The sequence below is a fragment of the Grus americana genome, unplaced genomic scaffold (genome assembly GCF_028858705.1).
Source record: "Grus americana isolate bGruAme1 unplaced genomic scaffold, bGruAme1.mat scaffold_201, whole genome shotgun sequence".
Classification (NCBI taxonomy): domain Eukaryota; kingdom Metazoa; phylum Chordata; class Aves; order Gruiformes; family Gruidae; genus Grus; species Grus americana.
In genome coordinates, this window is record NW_026561506.1 from 32159 (window position 1) to 42032 (window position 9874).

The window sequence follows — 9874 nt, forward strand, 5'->3', positions numbered from 1 at the left end:
CTGGCAGAGGAGAGGGGACATAGAGACTCAGACACACAGACACACACGAGAGCATAGCTTTGCTGAAGGGGTTTATTGATCATTAGAAGGAAATGGCCCAGGGCTCCCAGGGGTTGGGGGGGGTCATCCAGGGATGATCATCTCCTCATGCCTCTGGAGGGGGAGGACAGGACAGGGCTGTCACCACCAGTTCCAGTCCTGAATGACAGAGCCCAGAATGTGACCCCCAGTGTCAGCTGGGACAATGAGAGGGGCCTTGCCCCCACCATCTCTGTCTGCAGAGACCTGGGGAAGGAGAAGGGAATTGGAGCCCCCAATACACCCAGGACAGCACTTGGCTCTCCTGAGATCAATATGGCACCCAGAGGGATGCCCCTAAATCCCCCAGAGCCCTACTCAGCCCTCACAGTGGGCCTGGGCGTCTGTATGGCACCAGAGCCCCTACCTGGTCTGCACGGTGACCCTCTGGGTCTGTAGAGCCCCACTAGGTAGAAGGAAAGGCAGGGGGGCAGCTGTATCCAGCCTACCCTGGGGCATGGGTCATGGACAGTCCCCTCTGTTTCCCTCTCCCATACCCACATTCTGCCCACCCCAAAGGGCTCAGGCATCCCCCGGGGCCCAGGATCCTTTGTGGGGCTGGAGATACCATGGTGCTGCTCACCTAGCCATCAAGAGAGGCAACCAGGCGTTTCTGGCGCAAAAGCCTCTCCAACGCGTCAGCCAGATGGGGCTGGGGAGAAAGGGAGGGTTAGGGACATGCTTGGGTGCACTGGGGTGTACTGGGAGGCAGGGGAAAGCAATGGGGCCCTTGGGGAAGGTGGCTCTGGGGAAAAATGGGGTACAGGAGTTTGTGTGGTGGTGCCCAGGAAGCAGTGGGGGCCCTGGGGAAGGGGCCCACCTGGGTGCGTGGCTGTGTACTGGGGCATCCTGGGGTGTACTGGGTTGTAATGGGATGGATGGGAATGCAGTGGGAGCCCTGAGGAAGGGGACCTCTCTGGGAAAACACTGGGGTGCAGGGGTGTTCTCTGGGGTGCACTGGGGTGTACTGGGGCACACTGGGATGCCCTGCAGTGTCGTGGCCGTGGAGGGGAGAGTCTGGGGCCAGCAGAACTCATGGTACCCACCTCAGTGCTCCTCACTCGCCTGTCTTTCACTAACCCCACCTGCAGAGAGACCATGAGACCTCACTGGTCACTGGCATGTCCCCGGTCCCAGCAAGGGATGGGAGGACCAAGGTGCCCTCCAGTTCCCCAGACTGGAGACCCTCCAAGTCCACCCCACTACTTACATCCAGGCTATTACTTCCGCTTCCATCCAAGAGAACCTAGGGAAGACGAGCAAAGGGGTGGTGTAAATTGGACCTTGGTGGGGCTGTGGGTGGGACACAGGTGTCCCCAGTCCCCCCAGGCCCATGGCTTCCACCTGGTCTGAGGGGAAAAATCCCTTCTGCTCCCCCCCCAGGATCATTCCTCCAAGTGTCACCTGGGATACCTGTTCATGCAGGGACCAGGGGTGGGGATGGAGACAAGGATCGCATGGGGAATTCAGGGCATCCAAAGAGAATGGGTGTGTGTGGCAGGGACACAACCCAATACAGGGCTCTGGGGTGAATTAGTGGACCCCAAGGGACTGGGCTGGGGGTGTTGAATGGACAGGACTGCGTGGGATACAAGTGAGGGGTAAAGGAATTGAAGTGGAGGGGATTTGGGGACTTCAGGAGAGGTGGTTGGTGGGGACAGAAGGAAGAGGACTGCAGAGGACAGAAACAAGGGGATTGGGAGAGTGTTTGGAAGTGGGGGTGGAAGGAAGGGCATCTGGGGACACTACTGCAGTGGAAAGGCAAAGGACTGAGGGGAAAGACCAAAAGAAAGGCATTGGGACTGATCAAAGGGAGGGCATTTGGGCACTGTAGGTAAGACACAGAGGAGATCCTGGAGAGGAGATGTCTGAGGGGACCAAAAGGATGAGATGGGGAGGCCCAAAGGGAGAGATGTGTGGCCACCAAGACAAGAAACTAGTGGGGGCCCTCACAGGAGTTTGTGGTGGACCCTCCCAGGAGGGGGCAGGTCCAACCACTCACTGAGGAACTCAGGCTCTGGGCACAAGAAGATGAATTGTGGAGGGAAGAGGCAGAATTGTGGGAGGGAGAAAGCTGTCTTGGCCGGGGCTGGAGGTGCAGGGGAGCCTGGAGGAGCTCCTTGCTTGGGAAGGGGAGAGGCCAAGTCAAGGGGTTTTGGGCTCTCCACTACAATTTCGTGCTGCAGGAGAGCTGATGTCCTGCAGCCATGACCCATCCCCAGCATTGAGCCCCTCCCCGTGGCATTGGGGACTCACCTGAGCATCTCCCGGGGTGCACAGCAGGATGGTGAAGAGCAGGGCCACGCTGAGCACTGCAACCTTCATCTTCCTCTGCAGTGTGGTGAGTCCTGGGTGAAGCTGGAGAAGGTGAGGGGCAGATTTATCCCTCCCAGGACTCCTCCCTGCCCCTCCCCAACCTGAGAGCTCCCGGGGCAAAGCCAGACTTGGCCGAGACACCAGGCTTGGCAGAGACACCAGCCCTGGCAACCAGCCCAGCCTGGCACAGAGTCACCCCTGCCTCCAGCTCTGATCCAGCCCCTTTCCTCGGCATCAGTCCAGCTTCTGGCATGGGGCAGGTGCACAGGGAAGGGCCCAGGCATCTGCGGGTGGCGAGAGGGGATGGGCAGTGCGCCTCTGACAGCCTTACGGTGACAACCCACTGCTCTAACACAAAACCTTCCTCCCACAGCTCTCCAAAGCCAGATCCCCCATCTCCCAGTGCCCCTCACCTCCCAGCACTGCCATCTCCCCGTGCTCCTCACCTTTCAGGCCAGTCGTTCCCTCCAGGACTCCCCCAGAGATGACGCCAGCCTCAAACCAGGGGTCTCTAAGCAGGATTGTCTCTGACCCCTCTCCAGCCCCTTGGGTAAAATGGGGGCTGGGACTGATCCCTCTTCTTGGGGCATCGTGGACTTCAGGATTAGGGAACGCTGGGAGGTGAGAGGACAACTGGGGACATGGGCAGTGGGCACAGCCAGGTGACTGGGATCTTCAGTTGCTGGAGGCAATGGGCAGCACTGATGAATGTTGGGCACCGGGAGACGATGGCTCAGTTCGGGGGCAGTGCTGGGGTGGTCGCAGTGCCCAGCTCCAGCCCCCCTGCCATTTCCCTTGTACTGCAGGCCCCAAACTGGGCCAGTCCCCAGGCACGGCCTCCCCGGAGCAGAGGCCAGAGGGGAATATCCCCTGCCCTGGCCCTCCCCCTGCCACTGCCTGGGGCCACCATGCCCTGCCAGACAACATGGGTCCCACTCTGCAGAGCTGCCCCCGGACAGTGGGTCCCTGTGACCCCGTTCCCAAGAAGGCTCTGGCTCCAGCCCTGGCCCTGGCTGGGACTTGGTCGCAGCTCACCAAAGGCCCTTGTCCCCATGAAGTGTCCCTTCAATGCCCTTGTCCTTGACCCAGGCCAGCGCTGTCCCTGAGCAGGATGTGGCCATCCAGAGGGACACGATGAAGTGCGCACTTGTCTCCAGGCAGTGACTCGGAGCTAATCACGGAGACAGAGCTCCCCTGGCAAGAGGAGGGATGTTTGTCCCCACAGCATCTCTGATAAGCCGTGTTTGCCCTGGGCCCGTAGGACAAGGAACCCTTTCAGCAATCGTGGTGCTTCACGAGAGTGCCTGATCGGGGGGAGTCTGGGGGGGTAAAGCAGCCTGGACACCTGGGCTCCCTCCAGCCCTGGCAGTGGGCAGAGCCCACAGAGGAGGGCAGTGCTGAGGGACCGGGGAAGAGCAGGTCCTGGGGCACCCTGCACGCCTGGGTCGCCCCTGGGGACAGGCTGGAGCCCAGAGGTGGGGGCAGTCCCGGGGGAGCAGCCTGACAGCCGGGGTGTCACTGTCCTTCGGGAAAGCCTGGTGGCAGGGGAGTCCTGCAGGAGTGGAGCTTAGAGCAGCCTGGGTGATGGAGCTGTCTCCCCAGGGGCACTGTGTCCCTTTCCCTCTGCCCCCCCCTGCCTGCCCTGCAGCTCTCCCTGGCTTTCCAGGGGGGGTTCCTTCACAGCACCCCTGACCCAGACATCACCATCCTGGGGGCCCTGGGCAGCATCCTCTCACCAGTGTGGGGCAGGAGCACTGTGGCATTGTACGCAAGTGGTTCAGCTCTGCCCTCTGAGTGGGGAGAGCTGCTGGGGGAAGCTGCTGGCCTGGCTCGCACAAGCCAAGCAAGACCTTCTCCAGCAATCCAGCATCGATGCACCCATTCTTTCCAGTCGTGACACTCACACCATCTGCCATCACTGCTCTCTTCAAGGATGCACGTGCCCCAAAGAGCAGAGGGAATAGCTGGCACCTCTGTTAGCAGGGACATACTCATAATGAAGACGGGCATATTCTGGATCAACGAGCTCAGGCACCCTTGTTTTGCCTCCCCGTAGATGCCCACAGCTATCAGAAGAGATAGATAACAGGACAGATAGTTATTTATTTATTTATTTATTTCTGCATGATGAGAAGACCAGCAATTTTACTGGTGGTGTGAGCTAGCACTGGCAGGAGATAGGGCCAGTAAGGTCTCAGTCAGGAGATGCAGCACGTATTTACTTGTCTCTACCCTCAGTAGCTGAGGATCAGAAGTAACCATGTGTAATGACCAGCAAATCCACTAGCCGCACTCAGCAACAGCAGCATTGAATGCACTGGACTCCTTGCCTGTACTGAGTCCATGGGACATCACCATTATGATAGCAGATCCACGAATCCTTTGTCAGGCTGGCACGTTCCTCTGTAAGGTCATCCTCTGTTTGTTATGTGCCACAGTAATTCAAGCGACCACGCTGTGCTTCCCCATCACCATTCACTTCCCAAACCATCCAGCAGTCCATGTCACATGTCTGACACTGAAATAGTGCTCTGTTTTAGTCCTCTGGCTATGAGGGTCTGAGGATAGTTCATTCTTATGAGGCACAAGGCGGGAATCAAAGGCTGGTGGTAAAAATCTGGTTTAGGTTTTGAAGGCAGTGGGGGGTTTGCCTGAGTTTCAGTGAAACCAAGGTGTCACTGGTTTTGTTCCCATGATGATACGGGCTGCTGTCGCGGCTTCAAAGAAATAAAAATAGACTGAGAAGTGGTTCACTAGAACTGTACCTGGCTCAGATTCTTCACTGACATTATATGTCATTTTTAAGGATTATGGATATGGCTGTATCTTTACGGGACACTAACTATAAATAAGAGACCTGTTGTGGATCAGTTGTGAAAAGACTGAAGGCAACTGTCTTGAATATTTGCTTTGGAAATTGCCCAAAGAACAGGCAGTCACCTGGAAGATGTTCATTTTGACTGCTTAAATTTTTTAAAAATTTTTTTAAAAAAAATGTTTTTAAACATTTTGACTTGTTTAAATATGCTGTGACATGATTTGTATTCTGAAGTTATTTTGGAAGGAACTGATGAATTGTACGCACTGTCATAATTGAGGAATATTGGCTTAGCAGAGGTCAAGGATGCCTTTGAGGCAAGTGCCAATCAGGCGGATGGCATTTGATAGCCACTTAACATATGCCAACACCCCAGCGATAAAGAGCTGGACAGAGGCAGAGGCACCAACTGTGGATGGATTGGCCAGCACCCTCCAGAAACTGAAAGAGAATCTCGCTTCCTCCCTATGGGCCTGCTTCTCAGCTGTGGTGAAACTGTCCTAGCAATTGTCCCTGCATTTAAAAGCAGATGCCCTCCTCTCTCACAGACACCAAGGTTTCACCTATTAAGACTCAGCCTTTTTCTGATCAGAGGACAAGGTACTGGTGGCACACATCACATGCCATCCTGCGGTTCCATCTGTGTGACCAGGGGGAGGGCATGAGGATGTGGGATGGTGAACCTACCTGGAGACTAGAAGCTTGGGTACTGGAACTGCCAGACAAAGAACCAGCCAAAGGGCATGCACCCAGGGAAACTACTGCTCCAGGTTCTGTTGGGCAGAGTAGAAAGGCTGATCTTACTTTCAGCCCCGATGAAGGGACTTCTTCTTTGCAGTGACAAAAGCCACGGAATGAATATGCTGACCAGGAATAAAGGGGCCCTGTCTCCAGCAGGGCAGAAGAAAGGGACAACCGAGTTTACTGGGCCATGTGGGATGGATGGCCTGACACATTAGTCCCATGGGAGTATAAAGCTCTGGGGACACCGGTGCGCATGTACTCTAATGCCATCAGATTAGAAAGGGGCAGAACCCATTTGTATTTCTGGAGTGATGGGAGGATCCCAAGAACTGTCTGTGTTGGAGGCTGAGGAAAGCCTAACTGGGAAAGAGTGGCAAAAGCACCCCGTTGGGACTGGTCCAGAAGCATCCTTGGCATAGACCACCTCCAGAGAGGGTACTTCAAAGACCCAACAGGGTACCAATGGGCTTTTGGTATAGCTGCCTTGAGTACAGAGAAGATGTTTAGCTGTTAGCTTGCCAGTCCCTCAGAGGATCCTTCTGTTGGGGGGTTGCTGCGGGTTCAAGAACAGCAGGTACCATTGGCCATGTGCTGATCCAGACTGCACTAGAAGAGGGTGAAGCTCCTGAGCACCTGCAGTGTATTGATGACATCATTGTGTGGGGCAAGACAGAAAAGGAAGTGTTTGAGAAAGGGAAAAGAGGGATCTAGATTCTTCTGAGAGCTGGTTTTGCCATAAAATAAAGGAAGAGCAAAGGAAATGATCCCTGCCTGTCACTGCTGCGGTGTCCTGCCTGGCCATGGGACAGGGAGAGGGGTTAAGGGAGGGGAACATTTCAACCTCTCATAGACCACCATGCCACGGGAGGAAAAATCCCACTTCTGAAATCCATCTCTCCAGTGCTCAGAGAGGGACAGTCAGTGATGACTTCAGTCTGTGTCAGCCTGCGCTCCCCAGGAGAGACCCTGATGCCTTTGAGAAGCTTCAGCCCTGGAGCCCCAGGGCCATCTGCAGGGAGTGTGGGAGGGCAGAGAAATGTTGCCCTGGGCTGGTCCTCTGCTGCTGAGCTGCTCCAGGCTCCTGGGATGGAGGGAGCTCATGGCAAGCGGGCAGCACTGCAGAGAGACATCTCTGCCCAGGAGCAGCTCCTCTGCAAAGTGCAGCAGGGCTGAGGGCACTGCCTGCAGGCACCGAGGGGAGAGGAGGGAGGAGAAGAGAGGTTAAAGGCAGCCTGGGGTGAGAGGATGCTGAGAGCTGATTCAAAGAGAACTCTTCACAGCCCCCTACGTGGTAAGTCTGTGTCTGCAGGGAAAAGCAGCTGTGGTTGCTGGAGGGACCTCTTCAAGCTGGTACATCCCACAGCCTGTGGGATCTTCTGGGAGGATGTTTGTGTGCAGGAGGAAAATGGCAGAATTCACTTGAAAGGAAGGAGTCTGTGCTTTGAGATGTCTCATCATTGTCAACGGGGTTGGCAGGGGGAGAAGGGAATTTCTTTTTGTGCTCTGGAGAAGGCACTGAGAGCCCAGTTCCCATTAGGACTTGTCTGAGCTGCTCCTTAGCCCCTGCACACAGAGGTGCCCCTGGGCAGTGCCCTGCTGCCAGGAGGGGTCTGCAGGGCAGAGCTGAGCACACCGAGGGTGGGACGGGCTCTGTGTGCACAGGCAGGGAGGAGACCTGAGCACAGAGGAACAGCTCCTGGCAGGGACAGCTCCAGGCAGCAGAGACATGGGCAGGGAGTGAGAGGCAGCTGTTCCCAGAAATGCTGTGGAAGGGGGGTTGGGGCACCTCCCTGCCATCCCCTGCAGTGCAGACACCTTCCCCGGAGAAACCCCCTGCTCTGCTCTCCCACCCAGCGGAGCCTCTGCCCTGAAGGTCACCTTCTCGGCAGCCTGACCCCTGAGGAGCGGACATTACCAAATACCCGAGTGCCTCCATCGGCAGCAGCGCTGTGGCATTTCTCTGGGTTTCCCCTCCTGTCTCTGCTCCCCTTGATCGTATCACCAGGTTTGCTGGGATGAGGGGGTGGGGTTCAGACACAGCTCAGAGACCAGCCCTGTGGGTCTTGCCATGCAGATGTGTCCATGGGAATGAAGTGTCCAAGTCCCCGCCTAATGCCCGGGCTGCAGGGGATACAAATGACCCCATTCTCCCTTCTTTAGGACACCCCATGTTTAGGACATTTGCTTCTTTCCCTGAGGGGGTCCTGCTGGGCTGCAGGCTGCCCTCCCCCAGGGCACAGCTCTCCCATGGCATCCTGGTGTTCCCCAGGAGCCCCATGGAGAAGACCCCTCAGTGCTAAGGCCATGAAAACGCTGCTGGGTGGCTGCCTGCGGACAGCTGCAGAGAGCCCTCTGTGTTCCCGGCTGGGAGGGGAGGGCTGACATCCTGCTCAGGTAGAGTGAGACAGGCTGAGGGGGTTGGAGATGTGCACTTGGGAAATGGATTCCTCTGCTCTCAGCAGTGCCCAGCTCCTTCTGGGGGGAACGTCCGGGTGCGATCATCCTGCAGCTCAAAGAGGTGCCAGCACAGGGCAGCTGAGACCAGGGCTGATGGACTGACCGGCTCTCCTCACTCATCACTAAGCCTCTTCCTCATAGAAGTCTCCCCTAGCTCTTCAATGACTTTCCTCCCTGGACAGCGGAAGCACATGTCCAACAGAAGCTCCATCACCGAGTTCCTCCTCTTGGCATTCGCAGACACACGGGAGCTGCAGCTCTTGCACTTCTGGCTCTTCCTGGGCATCTACCTGGCTGCTCTCCTGGCCAATGGCCTCATCATCACTGCCATAGCCTGCAACCACCACCTCCACACCCCCATGTACTTCTTCCTCCTCAACCTCTCCCTCCTCGACCTGGGCTCCATCTCCGCGTCTGTTCCCAAATCGGTGGCCAATTCCCTCTGGGATACCAGGGCCATTTCCTATGCAGGATGTGCTGCACAGCTCTTTTCTCTTATCTTCTTGGCATTAGCAGAGTATTCTCTCCTCACTGTCATGGCCTATGACCGCTATGTTGCCATCTGCCAACCCCTGCACTATGGGACCCTCCTGGGCAGCAGAGCTTGTGTCCACATGGCAGCAGCTGCCTGGGGCAGTGGGTTTCTCAATGCTGTGCTGCACACGGCCAATACATTTTCTATACCACTCTGCCAGGGTAATGCCCTGGACCAGTTCTTCTGTGAAATCCCCCAGATCCTCAAGCTCTCCTGCTCAGATGCCTACCTCAGGGAAGCTGGGCTTCTTGTGGTTAGTGCCTTTTTAGCACTTGGTTGTTTCATTTTCATTGTGCTGTCCTATGTGCAGATCTTCAGGGCCGTGCTGAGGATCCCCTCTGAGCAGGGATGGCACAAAACCTTTTCCATGTGCCTCCCTCACCTGGCCGTGGTGTCCTTGTTTATCAGCACTGTCACATTTGCTCACCTAAAGCCCCCCTCCATCTCCTCCCCATCCCTGGACCTGGTGGTGGCAGTTCTGTACTCGGTGGTGCCTCCAGCAGTGAACCCCGTCATCTACAGCATGAGGAACCAGGAGCTCAAGGAGGCCATTAGGAATGTGATTTCATGGAAGTTTCTCAGTTGTGATAAACTTCCTATCTCTCTTCACAAATGACTCCCAGGGTATCCAATAGCAGGCCTTTAGTTTGTTTGCCTGTTTATCATTATCGTTAGTATTATCTGTGGGTTTTTTTATTCTCTGTCTCTTATATTCCTAAGTAAATGTTAAGATTCATCTGACTTCTACTGAGGAATGAACTTGCTCTGTCTCACCTGTATAAAAGGGGTCCTGGGTCAGAGGAGACTCTCTCATCACACCTCTGTAATAAAGTGGCATCTCCTCAATTCAGTTCCTCATGATTGAGCTGTTCTTCCAACGCTGATGTCAACATCAGGCCCAAGGAATTTCACCCCAAAAGGGCCTG

The 9874-nt window shown here is 55.9% G+C and overlaps 1 protein-coding gene across 1 annotated transcript; it reads left to right on the top strand.

Moving 5' to 3' along the window:
- Positions 1-8604: 8604 nt before the first annotated feature.
- On the top strand, positions 8605-9564 carry LOC129200484 (olfactory receptor 14A16-like). Its single transcript, XM_054811805.1, has one exon. It carries the CDS (start codon positions 8605-8607, stop codon positions 9562-9564), a length of 960 nt encoding a protein of 319 aa, XP_054667780.1.
- Positions 9565-9874: the final 310 nt, after the last annotated feature.